Source organism: Erithacus rubecula (assembly GCF_903797595.1).
Source record: "Erithacus rubecula genome assembly, chromosome: 4".
Taxonomy (NCBI): Eukaryota; Metazoa; Chordata; class Aves; order Passeriformes; family Muscicapidae; genus Erithacus; species Erithacus rubecula.
The window spans coordinates 46,083,614-46,107,039 of NC_136686.1; the positions used below are offsets into that span (position 1 = coordinate 46,083,614).

The 23,426-nt window shown below is 44.3% G+C and overlaps 2 protein-coding genes across 5 annotated transcripts in view; one reads left to right on the forward strand and one right to left on the reverse strand.

Annotated features, from left to right (window-relative positions):
• Positions 1-823, forward strand: part of ST7 (suppression of tumorigenicity 7) — a 133,634-nt gene extending 132,811 nt beyond the window's left edge. For all 4 annotated transcript variants that reach the window (XM_079304186.1, XM_079304189.1, XM_079304188.1 and 1 more), the window contains exon 15: positions 508-823. In XM_079304186.1, coding sequence (XP_079160312.1) covers positions 508-603 — 96 coding nt within the window. In that variant the 3' untranslated portion in view covers positions 604-823. The remainder of the gene's footprint in view (positions 1-507) is intronic.
• A 2,287-nt stretch (positions 824-3,110) lies between these two features.
• Positions 3,111-22,136, reverse strand: WNT2 (Wnt family member 2). Its single transcript, XM_079304314.1, has 5 exons — positions 21,734-22,136; positions 20,174-20,397; positions 16,485-16,762; positions 13,445-13,709; positions 3,111-7,649 (listed from the first exon to the last, which is right to left on the reverse strand). Exons 1-5 carry the CDS (start codon positions 21,811-21,813, stop codon positions 7,420-7,422), a joined length of 1,077 nt encoding a protein of 358 aa, XP_079160440.1. The 5' UTR covers positions 21,814-22,136; the 3' UTR covers positions 3,111-7,419.
• Positions 22,137-23,426: the final 1,290 nt, after the last annotated feature.

Consider the following 23,426-nt stretch of genomic DNA (forward strand, 5'->3'; position numbering starts at 1 on the left):
TAATAGAGAGAGGATGTTAAGATTAATTTTAGTCAGTGATGCAGAGTATGTTAGGATAAATTAGTTAATGATGCCTCAGTATATACAGCAAGTCTGTGCATCACCCTGAACCATTTTAAACCTGAATCTCAAAATACACTTTTTGTCTCTGTGAGGTGGTCTGGCAGACCCGGATATGGAAAAGCCTTGCTTTCTCTTCAGTAGGTTTTAGGTTGAGCTTGTAGTGGCTTCAGTGTGAGCTTCAATCCAGGATGTGAGATGTGTGAAAACTTTTATAGTTCATCACTTTGATGGATCTTTGTAAAAATGGAGCTCTTGCTTTTTTTGCTGGAAAATCCAGAAATCTCTGTATATGCAAGATTCAAGAATTTTAGTCTTTACATGTGAATTATGTGGAGGATTTTGCAGAGGAACACAGCAAGAATATCTTATCTTATTGGATAGCTTTCTCTTGACATGTATTGTCGCCTGGATTTTGATCTGAATGTACATCTGATTTCTTTGCAGTTTCTCAGCACCCTCTTTGCCCCTTTAAATTTTGTGATGGAAAAAGTAGAAAGTATCCTGCCCTCCAGCCTGTGGCACCAGCTGACAAGGATCTGAGGGAGCATGCCTGCTGACTGACTGCCATGACATCTGTGCCAACTTTTTGTTGACCACAAGAAAGCATGATAAAAAAGGGAAGCAGTTATAAGACTTAAAAACTCTTCATGGATTGTCTGTTCTCATATAAAAACTGTTTTGTTGTACAAAATACATTGATGTTAGGTTCTATTATATTTTGCCTTCAGAAAAGACAAAAAATAAACTTTTGTGTATTGTAGCATTGCTGTCTTTCAGCTTTTTCAGAACACAGATTCTAGGTTTTTGTCAATGGTGTGGTATCTGTATCACCATCGCTAGGGCAGAGCTACACATTCAGATAATGACACTTGCCAATAATGTTTCAATTAAGCAACATTGTCACTGCCTTTTCTCATGGAGTTCAGTTAGGGTGAGGCGTTCACTTCAGCAGTCTGGATGAGGCTTCCACACAGTTCAAGCTCCTTCTTAAAGCTGCTTTAGGCTCTCCAGGCAGTTTGGATGGCACACTGGGCTTCTGATTCCCTTCTCTGCAGGTCACTGTATCCTCATTTGACTTTTCAAGAAGCCCACATACTTGATGGATTTTCTTCACCTTCTGAAAGCTCGTTAGCAAAATGGGTGTTAGTTCATGCACAATTAATGGAGAGGTTGGTGTTTCACTTTTAGTGCTCACCTCAGGAAATCTTATCCTTGTGCTGTGACTAGACTAAGTATTCATTTATGACTTAGCCACTGTCAATGGAAACTTCTGAGGCCAGCTCTAAAATGAAGATTTTCATCCAAAAGTTGAAGCAAGTAGTCCTCTGTCAAGAATTAAAAGTGCATCCTTACAGATGCCTCAAGGCTTTTTTTTTCCAGCTCACCTTCTAGATAAGGAAGCAGAACCCTGATGCAGTGGATCAAAAATACCACTTTACCACTTCAACTTCACTGTTGCTCTTAAAATACTGAGCAGTTTAAGGGACTGTCATCACTAGCAGATAAGTTTATTTCTCAATGAGGAAATGAGTGAGCAGAGATAAAACTCCCAGTACTAGAACTGGTATAAAAGGAAAGTGTTCCTTAACAATAGAAGATGCATCACATTGTTTTTTTGTTCACTTGATCACAGACACATTACTCTAGTAGAAGACAGATGTTTGTTCAAGTGAGAAAAAGTACCATGTAAACACTGATGTGCTATGAGATTAAAAAAGGAGAATTCAGCTGTAAGACTTGGGGAAGCCCCAAGATCTAGAAGAGCAGAGAACCCCACGGACACATGTTAGACCTGGTGAGGCTGTTGAGGTTTCAATACAGGTTTATCATCTCTGGCTATTACTCCTGCAAAACAATTCACTATAATGTTGAAATTAGTCTGGCTCTGGCTTGCAGTTCATGTAGGATGTGGCCTAAGATTAGAGGTAATGGATTGCTAGTGGATAAGCATGTGTAAGTATGAAATGGACCAATATTTGAGTTCTATTTTCATCTGAATTGCTAGAACAGCTACAGAAAACACCCTCACATCAGGTGCTGCTATGTATCTCCACCTGAAAAACTAGGGATAACCATATTTTGTTTGCCTCAACAGCACTGTCAGAATTATGTAAGGGTGCTGAAAATCAGAAGGAGCAGCCATAGTCAGATCTTGTCCTGTGCTTTGTATCCCATCCACCTATACCCTATATTTCAAAGGAATAAACTGCTGTGATTCACAGTCCTGAATGTGAACACATTTGCATTTGCACATTAGTGTATATCTAGGTATATACAAATCTCCATATGTGTCAGCAGGTAGTAGTTTGACCTTCCTTTGGCCTAGTCCTTGAAGATATTATCTATGTGGGAACTGCTGTCTGTAATACTCTGATAAAAAGGAGTGCTTAACTCCTGGAAGAATCACATCTTTTCCTTGAACTATGGGGAATATTTAAGAATTCAAAAATACCTTTATGCAATTTTATTACTATTTCCATGGATTTTTTTAATCTAGAAAATCTCTCTTTGATTATAATTCTAGGCATCTGGAAGACTAGGCAAATCAGACAAAAGGATTTTCTTTTTCATTGGGCAGAGTTTATTGCCTTAGGCTTTGCTGCCTCTGACATGTTTCCTGTGAAGTTCTGTACGGCTTAGATCAAAAAGCAAACACAGCCCGTGATTATAATGATGGAAAGCCTCTGGCTTAGTGCAGAGATGAGCCTTGTGGAAATCTGGTGCAGATAATAACTCATCTTAAGATTTAGGGGTGGAAGAAGTTTTTTAACTCCAAATGTTGGCAGTTCCTGGGTTTTTTTTTTCCTTTAAAGACAATGGAATTTGTATGCACATTATCTCTTTACACTATAACCTAACTATAACACAAAAAAGGAGAAGACTCCCCCCAGGACTGTCAAGTCACGCTGGCCCCCTCTGTCCCTCCCTCCCACCAGACAGATGTACAGCTGCTCCCTGGCAGGAACTGCACTCAGAGAGGTGAGTGCTACACCAAGGGGAGTGCTGCTGCTTTCTCTAGTGCAGCTTTCTCTTTTTTATCATTTGGTGTGTATGCTGAACATACAGACTGCTTTCTCAGAGCATGAAGTCCTTACCCTAGCAGAAAGGAGGAAAATTATCAGGAGTTTTGCCATGTTGAAGAAACCTGCAGAAGCTAAATATCCAAAGGAAGCTGCACCTCTTGCACACACCACACACATCCCTTCAAAACCAAGTGTGGCTGTCATCCTGTGATGGCCCTGAAAACCTCAGTGGCTCCAGTTACAGCAGATTGTAAGAAGCAGCCCTGGCTCCACCCAGCTTCCAGCAGGGCTCCTGGCCGGCTCCCACCACAGAGGGAGCTGTCAGTGGTTTGATTCATACGCATTTGCTTCTTCCTCACAAGAGATCTTAACCTCATGAAGTTGCATCCATTTCCCCAAGCAAATGAGCTGTTATACAAAAGAAACTACCCAAAATCACATTTCTGGTTGCAGCCCATGAACTGCCTCTGTCTTTCTGATAACAATGTAAGTTTATTTCTATTGTTTGAAGTGGCAGGTAAAACCTGCAGGCTGTGACATGTGACTACAGAACCACTTCTGCCCTTGGAGGCAGCCACCACCTCTATGAAGCCTTTCCAAAGAGTGCAGGGCAAACGCCATGGAGAAGAGAGAGCCTTGGTACACTCTGTGCTGCCACACTGCAATAAGAGCTGGTTTTTCTCAGCAGAAGTACCCTCCCCAGATCCAGATCTTCACTAATCCCCAGACATTCCTTTCCCCCTTGCCCCCATACACTGGGCCCCACAAGAAGCTGGACATGAAGCCTGCAGGCAGTGGCCAACAGCTGTGGTTTGGGCCAGATGCCCTTCAGCAGCTGTGCAGCATGGTACCAAAAATGCAGCATTTTATTTCTAATTCACATCTGCAAAGAAGTTAACACAGGGATGGGAGGCCAGGATGAGATGTATAAATTGGTTTTAGACATTTTTCCAGGAAAAGAAAAAGCAGCAATCTCTCAAGTGTCAATGCCCACATGCCCTAATATACACCACCATTCCTAATTCATTCTTCATTTTCCATGTGGTAAAAGAAAATTAAATTGTTTAAATGAGATTTCACCTATAACAGCACAACACAATTTTTAGGGTGAAGTTTCTTGAAAATAGAGGGGAGGAAGCAATCCCAAAAACCTTGGCAGGCTAACAGTGTTTCAGGGCGCTGCTAGATCCTGAGTTCATGCAGCAAATTAAAGGGAACTCCCTCAAGAAAATTGGACTGCGTATTTAAAAAAATAATGCTACAACCTTTAGCCCCAGCTAACATTATTCTGACACTAAAATGTCTACCTAGAGATAGCTGTTTCCTCTTCATGACTAAATACATGAGTAAATTTATTCCACAGAACAAAACTACAGTATTCTTTCCTTTGCCATGCCTATTTCTGTTTCTTCTCCTTTTTTGTTTCCTCTTTTTTTTTTTTCCCTCTTATATTCTTTGTTGGATTTGCTGAAGATCATGGAAGGGCCTTTCCCATAAATATTTACATCTCTGAGTGTCTTTTGCCACTAAGAAATAGCAAAAGTTTCTGGGAGTGCATTTCTTTGTGGAAGAGGCAGAAATACCTACAACTGTAAGAAGTCTACCTTGAGCTCCTAAAAAACCCCAAAAAACCATAAATACAGAAAAAACTCTCATCAAGTAAGTGGCCAGCTCAGCACTAACCCGTTTGTTATGCTGTGAAATATTCTGGGTTTCCTCTGCTGAAGTGGTTTTGATGCAGGCATTGCATCACAGTGTGGCACGTGCCTGAAATGGGAACATCAGCCTGCTGTGCACACCTGGGTGAGCTTGCTGCTGGACAGGGTGACAAAGGACACTGAAAAGGCCAAGGGACTCAATGCCCCCATCTTCCTGGTCTTACTGGTAACACCAGCCTTCAGGAACCACAGGCCCCTGACCCACAGGAACGTTTGGAACAGGAAGATGTGCCTTACTGGAGAAGGACCAGGTTGGGGAATAAAAGTTAATGCACTTTTAATACAGTGACTCCAAACCACTTTATCTGGGACTGCAGAATTCAGGTGAGTTGATTTTCTGAAATATTAAACAAATAACAGATTTAAGAAGACTTTTGATTTCATCAACCTTCATTCAACTACCTAGAACAAGTTCTCTTGTAAGAATGAGCCTTTTTTCATTTTTCCAAAACACTGAAATAATTTCAGCTTTATTAAATAGGTAATCTTTTAGATTACACAGGCTCTCTGACTCTTAAAACAAAACAAAAAACCCCCCAAAATGGCTCTAAAAGGTTAAAAATTATACTGCTTTTAAATTCTTTAAGGCTTAAAGTACGATATTGCTGAGGTTACGAACTACATGTGGATTTAATTTCAGTGAAATCCCAATAAAAATTCTCCTTGGAGCTCACCTTTAAATACAATTAGGTATGAAATTTTCCTTATCCAGCACAGAGCCAGAACTGGCAGCAATGGAGAGGCCAGCAGTATAACCCCTGAGCTGCCCATGGGTACATACATACACATTATACATACACTGCACATCCACAGACACGGGGGTAGGGCTGTTCCCACCAGGTAAATAGACAGAAGTGTGATTATTGTTACCTCTAGCCATGATCATTTCCATATACAGTAACTGAAATATTATCTTATTGTCCAAATAAAGAACTTTCTGGAGCCTCCTAATCTTTTAACACCAGCTGTGCCTTCTGGAGACGAATTACCCATTTTAATGATACAAACTTTTATGAAAGCCTTGCAGATGTAAATGACTGCTCCCTCAAGATCACTTAATGCCAAACCCCCTTATTTTTAAAGTCTTTTCAGAAAGTTCCAAAAATAAAACATATCCAGAGTATTCACTTTATTGCCTTGGGTAGCTACTTGGATATTACTTTTTCCTGCTCTGTTTGTATCTTTGAGGGTTCTTCCAGTCTGTTTTGTTTTCACATGAAATTTTACCTTCATCTACAATGTGTTCTATCACTCATTCAAATTCCTTTTCCTACATTATTTTTTCATTACCTTGCACCCTCTTTGTGGGTGCTTTTTCAGAGCCTTATTATACTTACTGGCACAGAACCCATTTTTCTCTTGGTTCATGTTGCTGATCTTTGCCCTGAGGAGAGGCAGCTGGTCCCTCTCTGACCCAGTTCCTCTCCACCAAGGCTCCAGTTTCTGGGTCTGCACATCTTTATAGCAGCTTGTTGTTTTGTGCTGATCCCAGCCCAGCACAGGAACCTGGCACAACCTGCAACTGCCTCCATCACAAGCCAATATACTCCAAATCACAGGCATGCAGTTTAGCAGAAAACATGCAGAAAAAAGTCTAATTTGGATGTCTCCATCTGAGTGGAAAGTATAATTTTGAGCACATTTAACAGATTTATTAACTTTAAAAGATCATAGAAACTGATAACTTCTCTAGAATCCAAGTCATTACTGAGGCAAGGCACTTCCTTCTCCATCATTTTTTGCAAACATTTTTCCACTATTGTGTATGTGAAAAGGAGGAAACATCCTTAGGTAGCTGAGTGTCCTGTACCCAGCTTTCATTAGGGTGAAAAACCATTTTCTTCAATACTTCATGTCAGAAAAAAAAAAAAATCCTCAGCAGTTAATTACTTTTTAAAAGCTTTTAAAGACAGGTTTTCACAAACATGTAACTAAGACATTTGCTTTCACTCTAATAGTTCATCAAAGCTTGTGGCTGAATACATCTCCTGCAATTTCCTTTGTTTTAGGCCATGGACCAACTCCTGCCCCACAGGAAGCCACAGTGTGCTAATGGTGGCTAGGGTGGCCTTAGGTAGCCACCTTACTGCAAACTCCAGTCTACCAGGGATGAACAAACACCCTTCCAGTAAAGTTTTTCACCAATCTAGCCACAAATTTTCTTTAATGGGGAAATCAGCAACCAATGGCTCAAACTCCTGAGTCATTCAGTATCCAGAGCTCAGCTGTGAGCTGCCCAAGATCCTTCAGAAGATGCTTGAGCAAGCCCAGCCCATGCGATTGGTGGTGGTGATCTTGTAGAAGTGCCATATTTCCTGATGGCAGGAATGAATTGCCACAAGGATTCTGGAGGAGAGTTACATGGTGGTTGGAAGAGTCTTGGCATAAGTACATCCTTCTAGAGCTGCATCAGTTTATGCAGAGACAACTCTGCAGCAATTGTCATGCAGAAATGCAAAGTAAACGCTGCAGGGTTTACATCACTTTTTCAGCAGCTTCTGTGCAATGGACAACAAAGACAAAACAGGCATAAAAATAAAAAAGACCTTTGATGCACTCCCTGCAGGGCCCAGGAAGGGCCCAGGCCGTGCTGCTCAGCATCAGCAGCCCGTGTGTCATGTCCGGGAAATCCAGCCGGCGCTCTTGGGCGCCTTGCAGGTGTGAATGTCCACCACTTCCAGGCAGTCCTGGCAGCGCACGGCACAGCACCAGTGGAACTTGCACTCGCACTTGGTCATCCTGCTGACGCGCGAGGTGTCGTAGCCTCTGCCGCAGCACATCACCTCACAGCTGTCCATGCCACGGGAGCTCTGGTTACACACCCGGCCCGCCGTGCCCAGGGACCCTGCAAAGCAACCAGCACAGGGCAGCACAGTACAGGAGACATAATTCACCATGTATTTGATCCTTTAACATCACATCACCCAGGACTCAATATCAAGCCAGAGAAATGTCTATAAAGGTAAAATTGCTCTAATATTTCCCCTAGGAATCAGGCCTGGAGATGAGGAGGAATAAAATGAGCTAAATAGTTCAAGGGTCTGCCTGATTATGTTAATATTATCACATTCTGATTCACTTTCCCTGGAACTTTCTTCCCCTCCAGAGAGCAGACACCCCTCCCAAGGCAGTCCTGCTCCCCCAGGACTGTCTGAAATGGGATGCCCATGCTCTGCCTGGAACACCTGATCTCATGGGCTTTGCTGAGGAGCTCTGGGTGTGCAGGAGGGGACTAGGAAAGAGAAGACCTCAAGATTTTGGTGACTGTGAGGGACTCAAGAGTTGCTCAAAGTAACTGTGCTGCCAGTGAGTGAAGTCTTGCAGAAGTGAGTGCAGAAGCACCCCAGGCATTTGGCATCACTGCTGTGTCCACCCACGGGCCCCATTCCACCAGTTCAGGTGGCAGCTGAAGAGTTGCTGCTCTGTGTGCCTCTTACCTCTGTGGGTAACACCAAGAGTTCTCCCCTTTCATTATGAGATTAGAAGAAACTAAATTATATCCTGCTGTGGACAGAAAGAGGGAGAAGAACCATACCACAGCTTATGTTCTTGAAACACTCAGGAGGAGTGGCTGAAATGACTGTGCCTATACCCACGTGGCACAAAATGGCTCTGCAAGGCATGTCTTAGTCTGAACAGTGAGTGTACCACAGAGGAGCCACTGTTCATCTAACAAGAACTGATTTAGGGTACATTTTAGGATCAATACCACAACTGCTCATAGGTTATTACCACTAATCTGAAAACTTCATAAAAATTAATTGCCTCACCTAATTTCTTACATATTGTTATTATTAATCAAATGCAGAAAAAAAATAATAACATCCATTCTGCCATTCCACAGACCTGAGTAAAATTCCATTCTCTTCTTGGCAAGATGATATTCCCTAAGTAATGGTGTGGTCAGTTAATTAACTGGAAATATTTCACAATGTGCACTTGCAGGTGTACACTGAACATGAAAAATTTACCTTCTTAAGGAAAACAAATACATGCAAACATTAATTAAATTTTGCATGAGCTAGGATAGCAAACAAATCTTAATTAATAAAAATGTAAACTGCAGTTAAAATGCAATTATTAATAATTTAAGCTGAATAAATTCCAATTTTCTTTTTTTTCCCCCTATGATTATATGCACTGAGGCTGCTGTCTCATAGCAGTTGTAATATACAAGCCTTCACTATATCTCCACTCCCTGCTGTCCCCCCAGCAACATGAAGACTACATATTATATGGGGGCTGACCCCAAACCACTAATGCAATGAGGGGTCTCAGGAATGGGACCAAAGTCCCCTTCTCAAACTGTTTTTTCAGGGGACTGACACCTGATCCAGCATCTCAGCCACGGGGGTGCAAATTTTCCTCTTTTTGCATCAAATTTAGAACAGTCTTCAACTCTCATCCCAGAGAAGTGCTTCAGCCCTAGAACACATCTCAGTTTCCTTCCCGTGGCCTAGATTCCTGTATTTATTGGAATATTTAAATATTCATAGGTAGAGGTACACACCTGGAGAGCTTCACTGTGGCTGGTTCCTGTCTGCTGCAGGCAGAGCAGAAGGTGCTTGTGGCCACTGGCCCTCTGGCTCAGCACAGGTGCCCACTGAATGGAGCCAGAAACAGGCTCCTGCAGCCTGATAAACCCCAATCTCCCTGGGCTCTGAGCATGTTCATGCTGCTGCCTATGGACCAATCTTTTTTCAGGAATCACTCCAGACTTCCAGGGGCCCCCAGTGCCCCCAGTCCAGGCAAGGCTGAGAGCCAGGGGGATGCAGAACTACATGATGCACCTGTGGTCTCACAGGAAGCCTGTGGCAGAAAAAAACCCAGATCCTGCTTCCCAACCATCACACTCTCCTCCATCCATGACGCTGAGCAAACAGCTCATGTTCTGCTGTTTGTGTCAGCCCACAGCAATATGCATCACATCCCAGATGTTACTGTATGTGCAAAATACAACCAAATTCACAAAATGGGTTATTAGACATTGCAATGCATGTTCCACGGAGGGGGTGGAGTCACTGGCTCTGGAGATGTTTAAGGAAAGACTTGGTGTGGCACTTAGTGCTTGATCTAGTTGGTGTTGCTCGGTCAAAGGTTGGACTTGATGATCTCAGAGGTTTTTTCCAACCTGATTCTGTGAAGAGCTTTTAAAGGCACTTGGCCTGCTCTCTCTGTTCAAAGGCCAAGTTTGTGACCCACATGACTTGCACTGTGTATCAGGAATTCACACCAGTGGAGGAAAAGCAAAGCTGTCCTCCATCTCAGCACAACTCCCAACCAGGAGCAGAGTGGGGCTGTGTCATTTGGCAGCTGGGGGTGAAGGAAGAGCCCATGTTCCCCCACATCCATCAGGAGCTGCCCAGAAAGGTTTCACCACATTCCCCAGCTGAGGCACAAGTTAGTTTCCAAGTCCAGTGTTCTTATTTCCAGATGTCAGGGGAAATCACACAGCACTAAAGGACAACTTAAGCAGGATGCACCCACTGCTTTCAACAGGAGTTTTTCCAGCAGCTTCAAAAACAAAATTATTTCAGCCACTAACAGACAGTCAGAAACTGGTTTCATCTGATGCTGACCACAAAACATCAACATTCACTACACAACTAGGACAGGGGACTTAATTATCCACAGATTGTGACTGAAGTGAAAACAAGCTCATATAAAGGCTTGGGTTTTGAGCAAAACCAACCTTTTTCTAAAGTTAAAGCAGCATCTTTAGAATCTCTTCAGCTTCTCTAGTGAGAAAGAAAACTAACAATAACCAGCAGTGAGGAGCCAGACAAGTTACTGCACTCCTTGGCAGGCTGAGGGATGAAGGCAGCAGGAGACACTGCACAAAATAAGGCAGTTTTCTGCCTGCTACCTGCAATGCTCGTCCTCAGCACTTACAAGGCAGGAGTAGGTTCTAACTTGTAAAAAGGTTTTATACAACCTCTTTGTTTTCATTTCAAATGTTGGAATTGCCATGCCTACATACATTTTACCTGCCAAAACATCCACAGCTTTTCATACTGCCAACTTCACAGCCTGTATATCAAGTCCTTTCTTCTCAGTTTGCAGTTATTTTTGGAAGTCAACATGAGTTATGTTGAAAAATATTTTCTTTCCATTATTAAAGCCCTAAGATTTATTTATTAGTATATAATGAGGGCTTTTTCTTTCTACTTCTATTGATTAAAATCTAGTGTCAAGCAATAACATCCATTATTAGACTTTCACACACATATACACACACAAAAGGGAAAAAAAAAGTGCAAAACCAGTGAAATCCCCAACAACAGTTTCCTGACAAGTGTTCTTGGGGAAAAAAATAATTAAAGGAAGTGTTCACAGAAAAGTAGCTCTGAAGCTACTGGATCTTTTGGGCAACACACAGTACAGAAGGGCTGAAAAGAACAGGCAGTACACACTGGAGGCAGATTTGTCTGGAGGGGCTGGGATTTCCCAGGCCAGCTCTGAAAAAATGGCCCTGTGTTGATAAAAACAACAGTTTACTTAGGATGATTTTTTAAAGCTTTCTGGGATGTTCTATCTCTGTTTCTATCAAATTTTGAGTATGAAATTGTGAGCAAAAATTATTTCAGCAGAGTTATGTGTGCACAGTTAAACAAATTCTGAACACTTCTGAAAAATCTTCATTTTGTCCTTCATGAAATCTTAAGGCAAGGAAAGAGGTGGTCAGGCTATTATATTATCGTGCTATTCAGTTACTCTAAGTGATTTCCCATATTGTATCCTTCCTGAAATCAATTACTTCTCTTTTCCTTTCTAGAGGAAAAAAGAAAACAAAAAACAACAAAACAGACAACCCACATTTTGGGTTGTTCATGCATATATGTCTAGTTGCCCCCTCAGACAGAATGCCAGACCCAGGGTGGAAGCTCCAGTGGGGAAAGAGAAGGCATCTGCTTTTTTCCTGGGTAGGCTGGTGATGGCAGAATCCTTGAGCACTTTTAATTCAGTGGCTCCTATGTGTTAGCACAACCAAGGCACACAGGACACTGGCTTGGACATTCTACAGTTTGCCTCCTGGTCAAATAATGAGGTTTGCTCTGTGAATCCTTCATTCAGCTCCAATATTAACCAACCTCAAGATATTTTTTTTCCCTGAAGCATTAAATCACTTGAATTCCCTGGAGAATGAAAGGCAGAACTGTATTCAAGGATATACTAAAACACTGTGGTATTAGATTCAGCTGACACTGAGATGCTCCCCACCTATTTCCAAACTCAGACTTGCATAATCTCATTTCATTTGTAGTCATTTAACAGGGCTGGCACTCTGCAATGCTCAACAAGGCAAACCAAAAAAATGAAAAAAATGTGGTGCAGCTGCCAAAATCATCTCCCTCAAAGCCAGATCAGGTTTTGTTTGTGTGGTTCTTTCTTTGCTCTGTGCAAGCAGCAGGGCATCCCACATCCCATTAAAGGTTTATTTCAGGGCATCCCATATCCCATCAAAGGTTTACTGCAGTTTTCTGAAAATATGCTCTTCCAAACAGCCACATTCTCTGAATTCTGGGCAGCAAAGAAACATCATCTCAGATGCACCTTACACTGAGCTGAGCCAAAGAACATGTCAGACTTTGCCATCTCTGGGCAGGCCCTGTCAGTGTCTGGCAAATGCACATAATACACTGTGGTGAAAAATGCCCACTCTCCTCCATAATAACAAGACTGACATATGAGATTAGTCTTAGTACAAAGAGATTATTAAATGGCTTTTTGACATAGAATTGGGTAGTGCACAAGATCTTCTGGGTGAAAAGAAATCATGGTTTTTACAATAAAAGAGGCTATGTCAAGAGAGAAATGTTTTGAAAAAAATCCTAGTCTGCAAAATTAATCTCTACATGATGCCACAACATGCCCGTTTATTCACTTGGATTAGACTTTACAGTATCAGCCACTATTCAAGGAATGGTATGTGCTAGTGCAGGTAATAAACATTACCTGCCAAAATAATAAATAACATTTCAAATTATGTTGTGGACTCAACTAACCAGAAACACTGTACAATGTAATTGTACTGGATGAAATTCTGGGTTCACTGAAGTCAATAGTACATGACCAGGAATTCACATATTGTTCTTATTTAAGTACAGCTGTTTTGCAGTGTTTATTCCAAGTAAACTTGGATTGTAAACATGGAGCAGTGCCAAAAAGAGTTGAGTTGCATTGCTATCCAGACACCTTACAGATCTGTCATACAGGGTGCAATCTGGCCCATTATACAACCTACTAATTAGTTCCACAACTTCTCTCATCCCTTACTTAGTCTGCCTCTCTTTTGCAAATTTCTGGTTTTCTAGTTGTTAGTTTTCAATTGCCACATCAGGAAATACTATACATGGGTCAAGACCCACTAGCAGGATTCCTGGTGACTAGCAATGCCTTGAATTCTGTAACACTAAATGTGTCTCTATACAACCTCTGAAGCAGGAAAATCCAGTGTTAATAGCAGCACCAATACTTTATCTCTTCCCACGGGGGCTAGCACAACTCTTCAGAAAATGTGATGGTTGGCATGGACATACATATACGTATATACAGACAGACACACAATAAAACTAAAATTTTTGACCTTAGAAGTACAAATGTCTTTAAAAGCATTCACATGTAATGATAGAGGCTTACCTACATCCCTGTCCCTGATACAGTAGTCTGGAGAACTCTCAAAGTATACCAGGTCATTCTTAGTTGGCTTCTTAAATTTCTTATTAGCCACAGTGAAACCCGTGCCATCTTGATTCATGACCACCTGAATGGCTCCATTGTATTTCTTCCACAGATAATCTCCTGTTTTCCTGAAGTCTGCCATGGCCAGCCAGCAGGTCCTTAGGGTGCACGAGCCACTCACACCATGACATTTGCACTCCTGTTTCAGAAACCGCTTCACGGCCTGTTTAAAATGCACAGGTAAATATAAATATACACAGGTAAAACAAAGTGTCATTAACTGCTTCTCAGCCCTTTTCTATCCATGCTCTAGTGCCAGACCTGCGATGGGTCTCCAAATTACGGTCTGTAGTGACACCCACTGGTAGCATCAAGTCATCCCCATGTGGCTGGTGTGCTCAGGTTGCCTGACTCACTGCACACACAGTCCCCTGGCTGGTGTGCTTACCCTCCTGCTCCTGCCAGCCATCCAAGGATCAGTGTGGGCTGCAGTGCCAGGACACAGACTGGACAGGAGGAAACGATCAGAAATAGCCAGAATCATTCACCCCCTTGGGAGGCCAAGGTGCCTCCTTTCCCTATTGTTCTAGCTGCAGGATTGCTGTGCTGACCCTCTGACCCTCTCCAGCTCATCTTCATGAAGTTGCCCTTTACCCTGAACAGCATTTCAGATATTGCCCAGAAAGTCAGAGGCATTTAATATTTAAATTATTTTTAAAGACTGTGTAAAGCACTGTACCTGTTCTAAGCATCAGATCTATGAAAAATTTTAAAATATAACATGCTTAAAATGCCTATACAGCTTCTAACAAACATTTTAGAATAAGACCTTCATTAGTTTGCACTGGAGAGACCACTCTTATTAATTTAACATCTGGATAGCATTTAAAGACATTTCAGCTTCATCTCAGACATTTAAGCTATCTGTATGATAGCTTATGTATGTTGGAGAACAACAGATGGGTTTGTAGACAGTAAATAATTCATTCCTAATTATGTAGATACGGATATTTGATCTATAAATATTATGCCTTAAGGGTTCATGAAATATGAACTTTTTAGAGTTTGTACAAGAGGAATGTCATCATGGGAGGAAGATAAGAGAGAGGAAAGCTCCATGATTAGAAGTGAGATTGATGCACAGTGGGGCAGCCTTTTTCAGTCAAGCACTTAGTAATAAAGTGAGAATGTATTATAAAACCAAAGGATTTTTAATTTTCTTTCCAATTTGTAAAATGATATGACTACTTCAAAGAAGTCACTGGTAATTCCCACAGCCCCACTTCATTGCCATATCACAAATCTGGGATTTACAGATGCTTGGTTTTAATTATCTGAGCAGAAATCAATTTAGCTACTTGTATGTTTAAAACAACCTGCTGGGATAGTGGAAGAAGCACACAGGAATGCAGATCACTTTTTTTGTTAGTGGTGTTCCTATGCTGATATAGAGCATATTATGTTTTGTGATTCATATGGGAATATTATAAATATTTGTTCTATTCATTTTTTAATTAACACAGTTGGAATAGTCTAGTTTTAAAAGAAATCTATCAACATCCCTTCTGGGGGCAAAAAAAACCCAAGGGCAACATGGTCTTACCCAGGTCAAAATGCCAGGCTTGTGGGCAGCTAAAGTGGTGAGATCCCTGCAAAGCTAAACCTACACTACTGCACTGTGAATACAAACCAGTGCCTCTGTTCATAAAGCAGGTCCTAGAGCATATGAGAACATATTCATCATTTTCAATTGAATATATTTATCAATTTTCTTGATATTGTTCTAAAAATCTTAGTACCTTACCAGTACTACCTTAGTATTTGACATTTGGTGTTTTTTAAAACTTAAAAATAATAAGATGCTCAAATATTACAGAAGGTACTTCCCATCATGGAACTTGTCCCACATTTAAAAAACAAATCTTTGCTTATGTTGTAGACTTCACCCTCTTTTGGACAGTAACAGAAACGTGATCACAGTACTGCATGTGTCTATCACATATGAATTGCACCGGCTGGGAATAAACTGATGGAGGAATGATGCTGAAGAACAAAACCTTTTCAGGAAAATAATCTACTTACAGTACAAAAAAAGATCAGAATACAAACAATTCCTACTAAATATGCATTAAGGAAAACCAAAGATAAGACACAAAAACTCCCTACAAATAACTCCAAAAGTGCTTGGTCTAGCAGTTTTTTTCCTGTATTATTTCAGATGTCATGGGAGCAGCAAATTTTTAACATGTTTTAAATAACCAAACAGCATATTCCAATTTCATGCACTATTCTTACTTTTTATAGCTACCACCACAAAATGTTACTGCAGATATTCCTCAGCCCTGGCACCAGAGGTGGGCAATACACCTGGCAACTACTCCTTCTACTATAGTATTTTCATACAATATTTAGAAAAGGTGTTACAGATCATGCTCCAAGGCCATTTCCTTTTGGAGGGACATGCATTTTGAATTTATTTGCTTTAAAAGTGAAGTAATTACCTTTTATCGCTGCCCACTTTGTGACTAAGTTTACCATATATATACAGAAATGGACAGAATGGTGTTTTTTCCCTCAACAGTTATTTTGAATTTGCTCTTTGTCAAGCCTGCTCTTCAGTGTGATCTTCAGCCTCTCTTAGGAATTTATATTCTGTATAAACCAAAAATAAAACTCCTGCTTATTTAAGAATCAGGCTCAAAACAAAACCTCCATCATCAAAAGTGATCCTGCAGCTTAGACTCCTGCTTAACTTCCCACACAAGGAGCAACTGAAGTGACTCCAATGGGAATACTGTTAGGCAGTTGAATTCAGTCTGTTTGTAAGTCTCTGTCACACTGAACCTCCAAGGGAGATAGAACCAGCAGCTCAGGCTCCTACTCTTCCCATATTTCTTCATAACTGCTGAGATCAGACAGCAAGGGCCAAGCATTAACTGCCCTGGACACCAGAGCTGGTCCAAGAGCATCTCTAGGCATCTGTTGGATGGACACCCACCTTCCTTCCAGCTCTGTTGTTGTGAAGGTTCATCAGTGCCCTGGCATCTTTCCCTTTCCGTTCTTTGGCATCCACAAAGGCTCTGGCAAATTTAATGCCATAGTCAATGTTATCACTGCAGCCACCCCAGTCAAAATGGCCTTTGCTGTCCTTGGCAGTGCCTTTCTTCTTGGGATCACAGGAGCAGGATTTCAGTTCCCCTTGGCTACATGCCCTGGTGATGGCAAAAACAACTCCAGCAGAGGAGATGGCATGTACAAAAGCAGATTCTCGACTACCTGAAACAAGAAAAGTCACTTTAAATATCATTGGGTAGCTACTTTGAGTGGCTGTCCTATATTCAGACAGTTAGCCTGGACTTTATTGCACAGCAAAAGATAAACTAGGCTGAAATCACACAAATACACATTCCCTGGAGCCAGAATTAGTCATGGCTTAAACTTGGACCCCTCCCTAGTAAAAGCTCATCAATATAGTGTTAGAGTTGGAAAACATTAAACATTTGCTTCTGATATTGATTAATATACTTTCATGGATCAGTTGTTTTGTACAGATATGTGAAAAGGACAGCTGGCATTCCTATCATGTTTCGTGAACTCAGAAGAATATATGAAGTGCTATTGGAGAGATAAGCTCAAGAAATTATTAAATAGGGACACTAAAACAACATGTATATTGCAAAATACTGCAAGTAATTCTTGAAAATAGATTTTCCTCTCCTGAAGCTCTTGGAATAGACATCTCTGCTTTAAAATGTGCTAGAGAGAAAGCTTGGGTGTTATTTTCTGAAAAATAAGTTAATATTAGGTTTTCTGCCTAGAATCAAGCCCATAACCGTAATTCACACAAATAAGTTCCATTAAATCAATGGCACCACTTGTGTCATGCTTGAGGCAGGATTTGGTCTGGCAGCTGTGACTTCTTCATGCCAGCTGCTCTGGCAGCTTTCCCATCTCCTAATCAAGATACTTCATTATACCAAAGATTATCTGAATTTCTAGACTGTGCCTACTCATAGGTGATTAGGTATATAATTTAAATGTAATAATTGCTTTTATTGTAAGATGTAATAGTTTACAATACAGAGCTATGTTACAGAAATCTCTTTATGGTAATGGAATACTTTCCTACTTTTGAAGTTTTTAGCATAGGAAGAATGACAAGTAGATTTTTGTGCAATATCTAAGACATCTTGCAGGGCTTGTAAGCTTAAGTAATGTTAGCACAGTAGAAGAGCACCCCAAAGACAAATGTTAGCTATGATTTTTTTGTAGAGGCAGAATTACACCATAGAACATATTATTTAGTATTTCAACTGCAGTAGCACCAATATGTTTAACTTATGGGCCCTGAACTTCCACACCCTGTGCAAGCCTTTTGCAAATGGCAACTAAAAGCTTACAAAAGGACTGGGCAAACCATGCCTTCCCTACACTGCCTTGAAAAATAGGCAGAAGTTACTGTGGCTTGTTACAAATCACACTCTTTTGAAGACTTATTTCTGAGAAAACTTATTCAGAAATATTAAAAATTTGTAAAGTGTTAATTAAAAAGAAACACTTGATATTGTTGGAAGAGAAAAGGGGTTTTTGAGTTTATTGAACTAATCAATTTTATTAGAGTGCTATCAAGCTACATTTCTGTGGCAATCACAGCCTGATCAGGCTCAGTGCACAGCTCAGAAGCCTGATGCTGTCATTCTGCCACATGAGCCAACAGTGAAAACTTCACTTTTGGAAAAACTGCGTTTTTACTTTTTTTTTATTTTTTATTATTAAATAGCCTCATCATTATTAGGCTATGTTCTGACATGTTTTCCTGAATATCAGACAAACCTCATTGAAAACTTCAGCCTATGGGTGACGTTACTGGTTACTCACAAATAATTGCTAAGGGAACACGAAGCTGGTTACAGGAACCATGGCTTCCCAGCAGCAGAACCTCGCACGGAATGAGAATCCCCCTGCTTGGCTCAGTGTCTGCCATCCTCCTCTCCGTCCCCACCTGTGGGGCAATGGTCCAGAGTACTTTCCTACTCCCCTCCTTGTGGGTGCCACGCTGCTCACAGCTTAGAATGATGCCGGGGACATTGCAGGGACACAAGAGCCAGGGCAGGGCCAGCCACTGGCTGTGCACCAAGAAAAGCCATGTGCGCAGGGTGTGGCACTTGGTGGAAAGAGCTGCAGCACAGTAACAAATCCCAGCCATTTATTCGAGTCAAAATCTCACATTTGAGATCTGAAGACTCACTAGGTGCCCTGCTCCGACCACAACACGGCAAGACCACCCTGTTGAACCATCCTCCCTCGGGGCGGGAAGCACCATGTAGTCTCAGTCGCTCGGGGTCTGCACAAGCCTGGCTCACCTCTGTCAGATGCGTGTGCCCTGCCGCTCTCTCCGGAGCCTGACCTGAGCTGCCGCAGTGCCTGGAGGGCAGTGCTGCCCCTCACCCTGCAGGCAGCACAGCCTGGAGGCACTGCACCCAGCTGCAGAGCTTTGCCGGCGAAATGCTGCAGCGGGAACGGGCCTGCAGGAGCCACTGTCGCCTGCAGGAGCCACTGTGTCACCTGCAGGAGGGACTGTGTCGCCTGCAGGAGGGACTGTGTCGCCTGCAGGAGCCACTGTCACCTGCAGGAGGGACTGTGTCGCCTGCAGGAGGGACTGTGTCGCCTGCAGGAGGGACTGTGTCGCCTGCAGGAGCCACTGTCACCTGCAGGAGGGACTGTGTCGCCTGCAGGAGGGACTGTGTCGCCTGCAGGAGCCACTGTGTCACCTGCAGGAGGGACTGTGTCGCCTGCAGGAGGGACTGTGTCACCTGCAGGAGCCACTGTCACCTGCAGGAGGGACTGTGTCGCCTGCAGGAGCCACTGTGTCACCTGCAGGAGGGACTGTGTCGCCTGCAGGAGGGACTGTGTCACCTGCCATCCCAGCGCACCGGGCTCCTGTTTGCAATTGACTGCTCCTTCCAGCAGGCCCCATCCCCAGAACTGGTATCCTGAGGCTGGGCTGTGATGGAAAGTCTTCTGATCTGCTGCCACATTCTGATGCCTCAATTTCCCTGTAAGCCTTAATATGTGGGTTTGATATCCATTATGGATCAAGAAAGTCGGGAACTGCAGAGCCAGCCCCTAATATGCCAAACCCCCACGTTGTCTCCCTGATGTGATGCAAGTTTTTAAGCAATACAGACCTTCACGTTATCGTATATGCTGTTCTGCTGTCCGACCCTAAAATAACATTGTATGTCCTCTTGTTTTCTTCCTGCAATGTAAAGCCAAGCTTCACCCTTGCTAAGCCCAAGGCTACAGGAGGACGGGCACCGCTTGCCATCGCTCCCGCACGCTGCCCAGGGCGTGCCAGCCCCACAGCAGCCCCTGTTACCCTATGAGGAGCTCCTGTTACCCTATGAGGAGCCCGTTACCCTATGAGGAGCCCCTGTTACCCTATGAGGAGCTCCTGTTACCCTATGAGGAGCCCGTTACCCTATGAGGAGCTCCTGTTACCCTATGAGGAGACCGTTACCCTATGAGGAGCTCCTGTTACCCTATGAGGAGCCCCTGTTACCCTATGAGGAGCTCCTGTTACCCTATGAGGAGCCCCTGTTACCCTATGAGGAGCCCCAGCCCCGCTTTGCCCTGCCCGAGGGCGCAGGCCGCGCGCACCCCAGGGCTCAGTCATGGCGGACTCACTGCGCAGCAGGACGCGGCCGAGCAGGCGCTGCCCCCGCTCCAGGGCGTTGCAGTCCCAGCGGTGCCGGCGGAACTGGTGCTGGCACTCGGCCGTCCAGGCGGCCACGCCGCGGCCGATGGACAGCATGGCCTCGGGGTGCCGCCGGCACAGCTGCCGCTGCCGGCTCACCAGCCCCGGCACGTTGTCGCACATCACCCGCGAGGAGCCCACGGCGCCCATGTACCTGCGGAGGGAAGGGGCAGGGCAGCAGCGGGGCCACGCCGACCCCCTGCGCCCGCTCCGGGGGAAGGAGGCTCCTCCGCGCCCCCAGCTGCAGCCGCCTCTGCCATTTTGGTGGAAATCCTTTACAATTAGTCATCGACCCTGTGTTTTTTTAATAACCTGAAGCATTCAGGAGAACCCCAAACCTCGCTATTGCAGCTCTGTGCAGTACTTAAAAAAAAAAAAAAAGAAAAAGAAAAACCTTGAAAAAATTAAATTACATCATCTGTATCCAGATGGTCTCTATTAGTCCTGAAACGCTTCGAAAGGTACCTTTCATAAAATCCAAACTTCTATAGGTGTCTTTTGAAGGGATCAAACAGAAGAAAATGTCCTTTTCTTGAATTTTCATTATTTTATACGATCATAAAATCGTTAAAAGCGTGACTTCCAAAAACTATATAGTTAAGTGGCACTTAGAGGACACCATGACAAAAAGCCATCGCTATAAATAACGTTTATACGACTAGGGACATAGTTATTTCATTGAAGCATGTTCAGTCTGATAAATTGGGCTTTGATCGCGCATCAGCCAGAGTCAAGGTTAAATGTGTTCCCCAGGATTACAAGAAGGGGTTTCAACCTCCTCTCCTACACCAAGACTTTCCAGCCTGGGTTTGGTTGGGGTCCCCAGCCTGAGGGGCAGGTTTATGTTTCCATTCTAACGCGTTTTTGCAGCGACATCAACTATCACTTGAAGCCGGGCCCTGCGCTGCCTGCCGGGCTCTCAGCCCTCTGCCCTGGCAGCTTGCAGTTCAGCGACGAGAAACAGTGAAGGAGGGAGGGGCGGGTGAGGGCGAGGAAGAAGGAAAAAATAAATTAATAATAAAAAAGTAGAGGCGCTGTAGCCAATTCCCAGAGCCTCCGGGGCGCGGAGGGGCGGCTGCCAGCAGCGGCGCTTCGTCCGCGCCCCTCGGGCGTATTCCCTGTTTTATTCCCCTGGCCGCCCTCCTGCCGCTCCCTCCGCCCGGGCAGCGCCGGCCGGGCCGTGCCCGCTGCCCCGCCGGGCCAGGTCCCCCCGCACCGCAGCCGAAAGCCCCGAGCAGCCCCGCAGCTCGCTGTGCTCAAGCGAAGGAGGAGGTTCGGAGAGCGGGGACGGGTGTGGAAGGAGGTGCCGGGATCATCTAAATCCGCTCGCTTTAAGGCCAGACTTTCTGGACCGGAGCAGCTGGCAGCAGGCGAGCTCCGCTTCTGTGAGACTAAGAGGGAGAGGCTTCCCCCATCTCCCCTAATTCACAATTAATCCGACCCCACCTTCCCCAAGAGCAAATAAAAATTTCTGGAATTGCACAGCTTACCACCATGAGGAGGTGACTGGTGGGGTCGCCCAGACCAAGACCAAGGGAAGAGACCACCAGATCCCAGGGAGAAAGTTCATGTTAGAAACGCTTCGGTCCACATCAGGTCAGTTGCGGAGGGCAGAAGAAATTCCATGGAGCAACAAGGACGAGCAGGGCCAAACGCACCTTGAGGGCTACTTCTTTCGCGTGGGACAAGCACCTTCGCATGCCCGCGATCGCGGGGCTTACTGATCCCCTGTGGGGGTACGGGGGATGCCGGTCAGTGCATCGCTCCGGATTCCTCTCGGGTCGCCCCGCACCAAATCCCTCAGGACGTGGAGTTCAGCCCCGCTCCCATCCTTCATCTTTGCCCCGATCCAGCTCTTCCCTGCAGTCACGGCAAAACTGAGGGGCTGGTGTGGGCTGCTCTCAGACTGGGTGGGTTCTGCTTTGGTTGGTGTTTTTTTTCCTCTGAAACTCTGATGGATGAAATGATGTCAAGAGACACTGGGGGAAGAGGAGGAGGTAACACCTCTGATTAGGCAAGGAATCCCGAGGAGCCAGTTGCTTTCCAATAACCCTGCAAGCAGACAGTGAGTTCAGACCCGCCAGCAGATGCTACACGACCTGCTGCGGAGCCGCGGCGGCCCCGGCAGGCTGTTACAGACCGGCAGCACTTGGCACCCCTCGGGCTTTGGCACGACGGCATTAATAGCTCGGTACGCGCACCCGCCAACACCGAGCACGGAACGGAACCGCGACCCGGTGCCAGAGGAGAAGCAGAGAAGCAGAGTAGTCCCGGCACGGGGTGGACACCGCCCGGCCGCCTCCCCTCGCCCCGGGCCCCGCCAAGCCGGGCCGGCTTCTCCGCCTCCGCCCCGGGCGCCCCTGCGCTGCCCCGCACCGCGGGACCCGGCCCGTGGGCTGCCACAGGCACGGGCTGCGCGCCCATCGCGCCGGGATCCCGGGATGGGGAATCGCCGCCGCTCCGCTCCCCGGCCCGACACACGGGCGATGCGGCCGGGGCCGGAAGCAAACTCAAGAATAAGGGATTCAGCAACTTTCTACTTCATGTCATCCCTGCAAAGCAAATACAGGGTAACACATATTCCAAACAACGAACCCTCATTATCAAGCTGGAGATGCCCCACTTCCGAGACAGCATCCGTTGGCTGAAAAAAAGACAAATGCCCAAGGTTGCTAAGTGAATTAGGGACTACAAAATTTAAAGAAGCCTACAGTTGTTAACTCCAGGTGAAAATCCTGGAAGAGCAAGCTAGGAAGCACCCTTTAAGAGCTGTTCTTCAGACTGCATATTACAGCCATTCTCCTCTGTCTCGGTACAACCTCTCAAGATCACAGACATAGTAGATGTAAGCACCGTTTCAGAAAGAAAATGCAAAACATAGAATTATGTGAGGTTTTGAGATGGTAACATTCATCTACTTACTAGTTTTAACTTAAAAGAAATACCCCAAACAACCCTCAGAGATCAACACCAAACACCCACCCACAACTGCAATGTCAAAATCTTTTGACTGCAAAGACTTCCGAGTAAGAATAATTGAAGTTTGGGACACGCAAATGCTTCTACAACAGTACTTCTACTCGCCCAGAGGCAACTACAGCTCCTCTTACTAATTCCAGCAGGTCTTAAAAGCAACAAATGAGCATTCAGCATCTATTTGCTAAAATGTAATCAGTGTAAAAA